The sequence below is a fragment of the Humulus lupulus genome, chromosome 9 (genome assembly GCF_963169125.1).
Source record: "Humulus lupulus chromosome 9, drHumLupu1.1, whole genome shotgun sequence".
In the NCBI taxonomy this organism is placed as follows: domain Eukaryota; kingdom Viridiplantae; phylum Streptophyta; class Magnoliopsida; order Rosales; family Cannabaceae; genus Humulus; species Humulus lupulus.
This window is the reverse complement of record NC_084801.1, coordinates 94887427-94898935: the sequence shown is the minus strand read 5'-3', so window position 1 is coordinate 94898935 and position 11509 is coordinate 94887427. Positions and strand designations below refer to the sequence as shown.

The window sequence follows — 11509 nt, the reverse complement described above, 5'->3', positions numbered from 1 at the left end:
GATTGCATAACTCTTGTTTAGCTTTTAGGTTTAATCGAATTGCATAAATTATTTTGTCCAAATTGTAAGTATTGATATTTCACCATGTATTGCTAAATCAATCCCTATGGAAATTATATATTTATTTATTTTTATATTACTGTTTGTAACTATGTATACTTACACATATCTTAAATTTGGCAACATCCTAAATTAAAAGATTCAATAATAAAAAACAACAATTAAAATATCATTTTATCCATTCCAATAAAAGAATAAACAAATAACAAATCTTAATACTTACAAGAATAAAAAAAAAAAGCAAAAACAAAAATAAAATTTGAGAACAAAAACCCTTTGATACAATTATGTGATAACTCACACTCTTGGCAAAATAAATGAGAAATGTTATTTTACCGAATTATGTTTAAATCACTGTGAGCAATTTTTTTAACAAGAAAAACAAATCACAATTAGAATATATACTAACCCGCCAAAAATCATGCTTTAATTATGATGTGTCATTTTTGAATTGCTTAGAAAGAACATAAATAGACCAACGACATTTACTAATACCACACCAACTTAATTTGCCATATTAGAACAAGAAAATGAAAAGGCAAATTTGCTAACCTAAAATAAGGCAAACAAAAAAAATTGCAAAACAAAATGATCAGGTTGTATTTTTTGTTTGTACTCTATTTTAGTGAAACTTTCATTTTATATATATTATTATAAAGAACAACTATGATGTGGAACAAATTCTCAATATTGTATGAGATTCGATTCACGTGGATGATCATACGAAACAGAGGTTCTCAGTTTTCACCCGTTTTCTCTTCTCGACATTCGACTAAACGACAAAAGTTTTACGTTCCTTTTCTTGGCAATCGATGTACGGACTTGTCCCGACTCCACATCATCACATGCACACAATGAGACTAAGCAGAGCATCACTCAACAACCCTTTTATTCAAACTTCACTATTTATTCTTCTATGTCGTCTAAATTATGAAAAACCCGAAGAACCATTTTTTCAGGATCTGGGTTTTCACTTCCTCGCCTTTTTTCTTCATGGGTATGTCAATTTCTTTACTGGGCTTTCGTTTTTTTTCCATCTTCTTTATTGTGTTTTCTTGATCTTTTGTGCTCTGATGTGTTATGTATAGCTTTAGGTGAAACCCATTTGGGAATTTCACTGTTCAGGTTACATTTTTTTTTTCTTTCCTTTCTTTACAGTGTCACTGCATTTTTAAGCTCTTCAGTTTTTTTTTTGGTTGAGTTTTTTTGAAATTGGACCAAGAGGTCTTGGGGGTTCTTAAAAGGTTCCAAGCTTTGGTTTAGCTTTTCAAAAAATGTGAGGAATTTTTTTATGGGTGAAAGTAATTTCATTTTAATTTTGGAGCTGAGAAATTTTCATATTTGGCATCTTGATGCTTTCCATTCCTTAATTCCTTTAGATTTATTCTTTATTTGCTTGATCAGCCAATTTATGGTGTTACCTTTATTCAAGCTTATTGAATGCTAGTAAATTCCATGTCTTTATCATTTATTGACCATCACGAGTATTTACAATTTCTAAAGGTATGGTTGATTATTTTTGTCCAAGGATTGCAGAAGAAATGTGTTCAGAAAAATGTATTTTTCTCTTCGATTGTGAGGGATAGATTTTAATATTTACATTATCAATCCTTTTATGCTGTAATTTACCTTGTTCTGTATGTTGAACAAGGAAAAACTCCATATAATTTTTTTATAGGTTAACATTTAGCTCAAAGCTGTTCCTTTAACCCTTTTGATTTGAACTTGTTGAGTTTTATGGCTTTCAATATATGTAGAAAGCTGATGGCACAACCGAAGTATTGATGAAGAAAAAAACTTAGAGGTGAATTGGTTGAACTCTGAGGAATAGTTTGAACGATCAAGTTGAAAATGGCTACAAATATGACGACTGATCAAGGTCCTGATAGAAATGGTACTGTGTGGACTATAGATCAGAAGCTTGATCAACCCATGGACGAAGAGGCTAGAAAGCTTAAAAACATGTACACAGAAAAGGTATACTTGTTTCTTGTTCTTGGAGATCTCTTTCCCTTAGTCTTTCATCCTTTTGAAATACCTATCAAAGTCAAACTCATGATACCTGGAAAAATGTTTACTTCAAAAGCTTTGGATTTTTCTCACAATATGGGACTCGTCAAAATGGATATTACCGATATAGAAGGGATTGCTGCAATATAGTTGTATGCTTGTGCTCAGGGTAGATTACAATTCTCTAGGCCCTATTTTAATTTCCTGTGGGATGTATTCTGAAAATGGCGGGCAATGAGATTAATGAATTTGATGAAATTGAGCATATTATGATAGTTGCATGGTTCCTTTACTGAATTGCTTTTGTTTTGTTTTGTTTAGAAAATATTAGCACTGATACTTCTGTATTTTTCACTTCTGAGCTAGACGTTATTTGTGCACATCTTACTTCATAGAAAGAATGTAGAAATACGCTTCTCTCAAAATTTTATTGTTGATTTGTATGTTCTACTTTAATTTGCTTGTGCGATGCATTAAAAATGGCCAGCTACTAGCCATGAGAGTAAACAAAAATTTATAGAAATTTAGCATATGATGCTACGTATTTAGTTCCTTTGTTGATTTGGTTTTGTTCTGTCTTGTCCAGAAGCTTTCAGCAGTAATGCTTCTGCAACTTGCATTCCAGAGCCTTGGAGTGGTATATGGAGATTTAGGCACATCTCCGTTGTATGTTTTCTACAACACTTTCCCTGATGGAATTAAAGACCCAGAAGATTTGATTGGAGCTTTATCTTTGATAATATACTCGCTTACTCTTATTCCGCTTCTCAAGTATGTGCTAATTGTTTGTAGAGCAAATGATAATGGTCAAGGTAAAGTGTTCTCAACCTGGAAAGTTGATTTGCCGAAGTTAATCTTCTAATGCTTGCATTTAAATTTTATATATTTCTTGTTAAAATAAATTGAAAATGAAGATACAAAGAAACAGGGATTATTTGTGAATAGCATGATTGAAAAATGAAGATACAAAGAAACAGGGATTTAAGTATTTATGTTTCAGAGAAGAAATATGATAATCTAGATGTTGTTTATGTATTTTACGGTATTTTATAAGAAACAAAACTTTCATTAAAGTTAAAAAAATTATGTATTTATAGTTACAAGAATGTGATGTAGTATCTTTAAATACAAGAAATCGAAAAAACTTAAACTCTATTTAAAGAAACCAAACAAAGCTAACACCACTAAAAAAAATATTAGTCCAAGTAAGAGTAATTAGAGAAAGGAGAAAATCCTTGAATTTCATTTACTGAAGCTTAATGGTAAGTTGATAACCTAATCCTTTTCTACAATGATATCATATCTTTGATGACCTCAAAAGCTGCATCATCACATTGTTCCACATTACAGCCACGATCTCGCTTTTACCAAAAACATATAGGTTCTCCATCTATACTATCTCACATATTTTAGGTAATACCCAACATAATCAACTTCATTCAACAATTCACATCATAATAATCTAGCTTTGCTGCAATGCTGAACAGATGATCCAATGTTTCAGTTATGTTTATACAAAACACACCACAAAGGTGAGAGGGTTAAATGCAAACTAGTTCACAAGTACTAGTCTTATAATAAACTAGCCGAACAAAAGCGTCAACTCTGATTGGAATGGATGGTATTAAAATGCTAATAAAAATAAGGAGATTGCCAAAGAATATTAATGTCAGACTAAGATTTACAAGGAAAAAAGACCCAGAATTTTCACATGTCCAACAATTTTTTATCTAGAAAGGATTCCCCAATGTAAAAACTTGCCAAAATATTCAGCAACAAAATTAAATTCCCTGTTTCTGTCGTTTAAATTATGGTTGATTAAATTTCCAGTTAGAATGCATTACTATCGAGTGTTTATGTCATTTAATATGCAATGGTCTGGATAGTATTACTGTATATTTTCTCTTGTACTTTTGAAGCCATTTGAATTTTTTTAATTATTTTTAATCTGTAAAAAGGTGGTAGGTTGTATTACTGTAGATTTTCTCTTGTATTTCTGAAATTTGAATTTTTTAAAATTATTTTTAATGTGAAAAGGGGCTTTATGAACAGGTCATCTCTGCTTATGGAAATTGATTAATGGGAGAGTTTTCTTGACAAAATAAAATTATGAAAGGGATGTTGTATGAATTTGTGTTTCGTGGATATACAAATTTCTGGTTTCATGGAATTGGTCTGTTTTTGCTACTTTATGGGAAATTTGGTTGGAAAGGAATAAGAGAATTTTTTAAGAGGTCTAATTTGATGAACTTGTTTGGATAAATTAAGAACAAGGTTTTCTTGTAAGTTTGTTCATTAGAATAATTATTTCTGTTCTATATGTAATATTGCTACCAAGGCAAGATAATTAGATCTTGGATTAGTTTCTTCTGCAATTTTTCAATGTGTCAGTCTTTGGCTTCTACAAAAGTTTAGATTTACTTTATCAAATTATTAACAATTCTATAAACATAGATATTCCTTGTTAGACAGGTATGCTCTCTGTTTGTTCCCCCCCCCCGAATATTATGCCCCTTTGATATCATCTGCTTGTTTGATAATCAATTACATAGCAACTTACTCGTTATGCAGGCGGAACTTTTGCTATCTATTCATTACTCTGCCGACATGCAAAATTGAGAACTATTCCTAATCAAGACCGAAGTGATTTGGAACTTACAACATATAGTCGTTCTACATTTAGTGAACACTCATTTGCTGCAAGAACCAAGAGGTGGTTGGAGGGATATGCATTTATGAAGAACACAATGCTTATTCTTGTCCTTATTGGCTCTTGTATGGTAATTGGGGATGGAATTTTGACTCCAGCCATTTCAGGTCTATATTTCTTTGTTCTGATTCTCTTCAGGAGAGAGCGGAAACCCATTTTAATAACTGTTTAAGGATACCTTTACTTAATTCCTTCTAATCTTTTTGTCTCTTGACCAAAATTTATAAAAAGAAATTGATATAAAATTGTTGTCCAATCATAGTACCAGCTGTCAGCTTGCGGCCTTTTACTTTTTCCCTGAAAGCTCCTTTGCTATTAAATCTGCCATATATACCATACAGCTTTTCAAGGACCACAAGAGTGACAATTTGTATAGCCATGCCCATTCTGCCCCATATACATACACTATGCCATAGGCCACCTTTCAAAGCGTTTCACTTGACTATACTTGTTGATGATCTCCTTCCTACCCTTTCAAACAAGTCAAACTTTCTTGGTTCAATTAGAAAATACTTTTTCTATTAAAAAAATGTAATGTTTATGAGATACTTAATTGTAATGTTCTTTTGCAGTGTTGTCAGCTATTGGTGGGATTAATGTTGGCCACCCCATGATAAGTAATGGTATCTACATTCATCCGAGTTTGAATATTTTCTATTATTTGGTGCAATTCTATCTTTTCCAATTCTGAAATTTATTTTGTTTCCGTGTCAGACATAGTTGTACTTGTTGCTGTTATTGTCCTAGCCATTTTGTTTAGCATTCAACACCATGGTATAGATAAAGTTGGTTGGCTTTTTGCTCCGATTGTGCTTCTTTGGTTTCTCTTAATTGGAGGAATTGGTATATACAACATATGGAAGTATGATAGCAGCGTTTTGAAAGCTTTTTCACCTGTGTACATATACCGGTATTTTAAAAGGGGAAAGAGAGATGGTTGGACTTCTCTAGGAGGCATTATGCTTAGTATAACAGGTAAACTAAAGTTTCTTGCAGTTGATGTGTTTCTCCTTTCCAAACCTAATTTTGGTCCATGAAACTAAAATAAAAAATCCTGACTGTTTATTCTGTACAATATACAGGAACCGAAGCACTTTTTGCTGACCTATCCCACTTTCCAGTTTCATCTATACAAATTGCATTTACTGTAGTTGTATTTCCTTGCCTTCTTTTAGCCTACTCTGGTCAAGCAGCATACCTTATGAACAATTCAGATCACATAGTTGGTGCCTTCTATCATTCTATTCCAGGTTCATTTTACTTTTAATTTTTAAAATTAAAGAACAGGAAGTCTAGGTTCTGCAATTTCGTGTTTTATCATGCAAATATTAGTAGAGACTCTTATCGTACTTTCTTTAGAGGCATTTAATAAAATCTTGCTTCTTGTGTTCGTCACAACACGAAGAGTACTTATCATAGGTCATTGCTCATTGAAGTTAGTTTCTCAATATTTAAATTTTGGTTCTAGCAGCCTTTAATCTCTAGAATAGTGGTAAAGGTGAAAAATGGGCGGTCTACTTGCCAACAACATTTTATTCAACAACCATAAAATCGATTTCCTTTTCATTGTCAAAAAAAATTAAATTCTATGTTATCCACTAATATTGATCAGGAAAATGATTGAGTTGGGTGTTGGGAAGTGTGTGTGTGTGTGTGTTTCTAGAAAGAAAAAAACAAAGCAAAAAGGAAAAAGAAGGAAGAGAATTTATAATATTGTAGGTTTGTACTAGTCAGCGTGCTTATAAAGATTATTTCATTATTGGTTTTGCAGATTGCATATATTGGCCAGTGTTTGTTATTGCAACTGCAGCTGCTGTGGTTGCAAGTCAGGCCACCATATCTGCAACTTTCTCATTGATCAAGCAGGCTCTTGCTCTTGGTTGTTTTCCAAGAGTCAAAGTTGTGCATACATCTAAAAGGTTCCTGAATCAGGTTTATATTCCAGATGTAAATTGGATCCTTATGATTCTTTGCATTGCTGTGACAGCTGGGTTCAAAAATCAAAACCAAATTGGAAATGCCTCTGGTAAGTCTTTTATCTGATGAATTGTGAAATATGATGATCCATTATCCATGGGACAACACATCTCTACTAGGAAAGCAGCATATAAGTTTAACTGATTCCTTGTGTCATTTTCCCATCACAGCATAAAATATACCCTCCTGATAGTCTTAATCTATTTATAGTATTAGCGTTTGGATGGTGATTTCATACCAATGGGTATTGTGCATATATTTGTAGATCCACATGTAGCGTAAGCTTATGATTTATATGTACATATAATCATGGAGACATTTGTATATGCCTTTTAGTAAAAGCGGTAGCATAAACAAAATGATTCTCTAAAAGTCCATTAAGATTTAGTGTTCTCCTTAGCCTTATTTTTTTTCCCTTGGTGGCGGACTGCTCACATAACATGAAAGCTGTGCTTGTGCATTAGTTGCACCACATTGACAGGGTAAAGAGTCATTCAAAGGGTCATTATTTGTTTGTTTAAAATTTTCTTTTTCTTTAAGATTCTCTTCCTCATCATACCATTTTTATCTCATCACTTGACAAATATTGATGTTCTCACTTTTGCATGGATTTTTGGGTCAGCCTTTTCTCTTCTCTCAAAAGGCAGTATGTTCGTAGGTGGGCCCAAATAAAAGTTATTGTCCCTGACATCTCAAATTGTTTTTTTTTCAACATCTCTTATTGACTTGCATTAGAATCTACTTCCCCAAGCTGTATCCAGTGAAGTGATTAGAACATAACTTTTTGGAAAATCTAATTCAGACAGGGCAGCAGTATATACATGCACATCGTAGTAATCTTAATTTTGACATTTTGTTTTTGTACGTGAGAGCCATGCTAACATTTTGATTTTCCTGAAAAACGTAGGGACTGACTTCAGTAATTTGAATTCTGCATTTTACAACAGGGACAGCAGTTGTAATAGTCATGTTGGTGACAACCTTTCTCATGATTTTAGTGATGATACTAGTGTGGCGTTGCCATTGGATTCTTGTCTTGATCTTCACTGTCTTATCATTAGCAGTGGAGTGCACTTACTTCTCCGCTGTAGTCCTCAAGGTTAATCAAGGCGGGTGGGTTCCTCTCGTGATATCAGCAGTATTCTTCGCCATCATGTATATATGGCATTATGGTACCCTGAGACGCTACGAGATTGAGATGCATAGTAAGATTTCAATGGCATGGATTCTTGGACTTGGTCCTAGTTTAGGGCTTGTTCGTGTGCCTGGAGTAGGATTCGTGTACACTGACCTGGCTCATGGAGTGCCTCGCATTTTCTCTCACTTTATCACCAATCTGCCTGCAATTCACTCTGTTGTTGTTTTTGTCTGTGTGAAGTACCTACCTGTCTACACAGTACCAGAAGAAGAGAGGTTCCTTATAAAGCGAATAGGACCGAAAGAATTCCACATGTTCCGTTGTATTGCAAGGTATGGTTATAAAGACCTCCATAAGAAAGACTATGATTTTGAGAAGAAACTATTTGACTGCCTTATACTGTTTGTCCGACTTGATTCCTTAATGGATGGGTGCTCAGACTCGGATGTGTATAGTGTGCCCGACCCGCTAGATGAACAGGCAAGTGACAACCAGTTTAATGGCAACTCATCTATCTCCAAGGTGGATTCTTCAGTTTCATCAGTAGAGTCCATCATTGAAGTCGGTTCACCACAGCGAGCAAATGATATCAGGTATTCCAATCGGGCTAGCAGCCAGATCGAGATTGATGAGTTACAATTCTTGAGTAATTGTAAAGATGCTGGTGTGGTTCACATCTTAGGGAATACAATAATCCGAGCCAGGAGGGAGTCAAATTTCTGCAAAAAGTTAGCCATTGATTACATTTATGCATTTCTTAAGAAAATATGCAGAGAGAGCAGTTCTATTCTAAATGTGCCTCATGAGAGTCTCTTAAATGTTGGGCAAGTTTTCTATGTATAAAGGATGACTAGAAGATTGAATCATACTTCCTTCCTCATTGTTCATCAAAATGTCGGTGTCAATATCACTCCAAATGGAATGATTCATTAGTAGAAGCAGAAATTAGGGAGTAGACAAATCATTCCTTAAATGACTTGTCAAACTCAAAAATAAGTCTCTCATCTCTCGTTGCAAGTAACGAGGCCTCCTTCGCTTGGCATTTTTAGTTGTGTTTTTAGGTATCAAAAGTAACGAAATGTGGGAATGGGTGGGGATTGTGCAAGTGTTTTTATTATGGGCGGTTTGGTAAAATTTTTGTTTTTGAATTTTTTAAACACAAAAATAGAAATATTATTTTATTTTTGTTTTTTTATTTTTAAAAAATAAAAATAACTATTTTTGTTTTTTGTTTTTAAAAACAAAATATAATAAACATGTTTGATAATTTTTATTTTTATTTTTTGTTTAACAATATGATGTGTTGATTTGAAGAATATAAGAAAAAAATGAAAGGAAAAAATGAATACTGATTAAAAAAAATTAATTAAAATTTAAAAAAATAGTAAATAAAAATAGAGTTATCAAACACATTGCATGTTTAATTTTTTAATTTTTAATTAATTAAATAAAAAATTATTTTTTTAAGTGTTACCAAATAGTCTCATTATTTTTTTTAATTGTTATTGTTGGGCGGGGCCCACAAAATAGAGAACAAAATACAATATTGTTTAACTAAAATGAAAAATACCATTTTTGACCTTTGCATTTTGGTCAAATACGCGTTTAAATCTTATGTTATATTAAATTACATTTTGGACTTTGTATTTTGCAAAATGTATTATGGACATGAGTTTGTCAAAATAATTTTATATATAATATTTCCTTCCTTACTCATCGGTTACTTTATCGACTTCTTTTAACTCATTACATTGTTGATGATCTAATAAAATCATATATTTAAAATTATTTTTACCAAAATCAGGTCAATGGTACTATTTTAATCTGTTTTGTAATACATAAGATCTAAAATGTAATTTAACAAGACATAGGGTCCAAACGATTAATCGCACAAAACACGAGCCATAATGTTATTTTCCCTAAGAAAAATGATCAATTATTTTTATGAAACTAAATTTTCAATTAATAATTTATGGGTAATTACATACTTTTACAATTAATTAGTACATTTTTTACTTCTTATTGTTGTGAATTTTCTTATGATATGCAAAGTGTACAAAATCGCTAACAAATAATAAAGTGATAAATATGAGTATCGTCTCCCCAATGATTGAAATTGGAAACTAAATTTGCGAAGCTAATTGCTCACAAATTGATTTCAATGAAAATAAAATGTCAAAAACAAATTAAAATAAACAAGAAACAAGTATATGAAGAAACATGCTAGAATTTATTAATTCCTCCTAATATGCAAATTTGGATAAAATGCGCGAAGCAATGCGACAACAAGTCAACAATGAATTTAACATGTCATAATCATTTTTCCAAAGTGTTTATGGTTTGATTATCTAATTAAGTAACATATTCATATGCCCAATTAACTTAAGAATGCCAAATTAAGCTCAATTCATTTTTGTCATGCAATGTAACAATATATTACTATATTATCACAATTTAAATTCGAATAGAAAATGAACATGCATCAATCAAGTTTATGTCCATTATTTTTAACCCTTCCAGTATTAAAATCAACTCAATAACTAACAAATGGTGGCCACACAAGCAAATATTTAAAGTATGAAATTACTTGATTAAACCAAACATTAAATTACTAAAACATTCTTGTAACAATTTACCCACAAACTACACAATAGGGTATTCTAACTCAAAAGAGTTTAGCTCATGATTAAAACCAAGAAAATAACAGCAATAAACTCAGTCATGGTTTCAATCACAATACAAAAAATAAAATTCAAAATGAAAATAAGAAAATGTTAGAAGAAATCAAGCCCAAGATCGGTGTCCCAAGTGATCATGCTTCCTTCTTGTCCTTTTTCTTGATGCTATTTTTTCTCTTCTTTTTCTTCATTTTCTGGTGTGTTCCCTCTAATAGTTGCCCCCCTTTCTCTTGGTAGTTGGGTTCTCTTTTATAAAGTTAGGGCATCACCACCAAAAAGGAAAAATACCATTTTTTTTCCCTTTTAATTCCTTGCTGCAACGTGTGGGCTTTGAATTCACCTTTGCAAGAGTTAATTGGGCCAACTTCCCACTTTAGGAAGTCCAACTCAACTTTTGACTCAGCCCATGTAAAAGTTGGTATCACATGACCACGTCATTCTCATAAGTTACCCGTTGTTGTCAATGTTACGAAAATCCAATGCGATCACATACTTGGGTTTTTCTCCTTACAAAAAATAAACTAACTGAGTCATTACTTAACGTCCTCCTAATCCAGGCTCGTTACAGCAGACTTTCTAATCAAGTCCATTGGTTATAAACGTGTAACTAAGGTTAATGACAAAGGTTAGGGTTAAAAATTTTGGTTAAATTTTCGACCAGCGCACAACGCGCTATTGCTGCCCTTGACTAATAAGTCAATGCCTTAACTAAATATTCAGACAACTAGATAAATAGATCACCAAATATAGATAAGCATACTTCAATTAATACAAGTATGCATACATATTAATCATATATCTCAACCAATTACATGCAAACACAGTCATAACCATATTCCTTAATGAGGTTGAGCCCTAATTACACAGATAATGCAAACAATCATATATCATCGAACAATCATCCAGATACAGAGCATTCAAGCATGCTTAATCAAC

General features: G+C 32.4%; 1 protein-coding gene across 4 annotated transcripts; it reads left to right on the top strand.

The window, feature by feature from the left end:
• Positions 1 to 735: 735 nt before the first annotated feature.
• Positions 736 to 9000, top strand: LOC133802507 (potassium transporter 11-like). 4 transcript variants are annotated; one of them, XM_062240826.1, is made up of 10 exons: positions 745 to 1057; positions 1818 to 2037; positions 2657 to 2882; positions 4642 to 4887; positions 5353 to 5403; positions 5495 to 5755; positions 5863 to 6030; positions 6552 to 6806; positions 7705 to 8227; positions 8335 to 8410. In XM_062240826.1, exons 2-10 carry the CDS (start codon positions 1912 to 1914, stop codon positions 8348 to 8350), a joined length of 1872 nt encoding a protein of 623 aa, XP_062096810.1. In that variant the 5' UTR covers positions 745 to 1057; positions 1818 to 1911; the 3' UTR covers positions 8351 to 8410. The 4 variants fall into 4 exon arrangements, with proteins under 4 accessions (XP_062096811.1, XP_062096810.1, XP_062096809.1 ...); XM_062240827.1 differs by lacking the exon at positions 8335 to 8410 and having other exon boundaries at positions 736 to 1057; positions 7665 to 8187; XM_062240825.1 differs by having other exon boundaries at positions 748 to 1057; positions 2660 to 2882; positions 7705 to 9000.
• Positions 9001 to 11509: the final 2509 nt, after the last annotated feature.

Bases quoted from the DNA above. Each gene is read 5' to 3' on its own strand.
- LOC133802507 (XM_062240824.1), top strand. From the start codon at position 1,912: ATGGCTACAAATATGACGACTGATCAAGGTCCTGATAGAAATGGTACT. The intron at 4,888-5,352 runs GTCTATATTTCT...GTTCTTTTGCAG, and splicing joins TTTGACTCCAGCCATTTCAG to TGTTGTCAGCTATTGGTGGG. The intron at 6,807-7,704 runs GTAAGTCTTTTA...ATTTTACAACAG, and splicing joins CCAAATTGGAAATGCCTCTG to GGACAGCAGTTGTAATAGTC.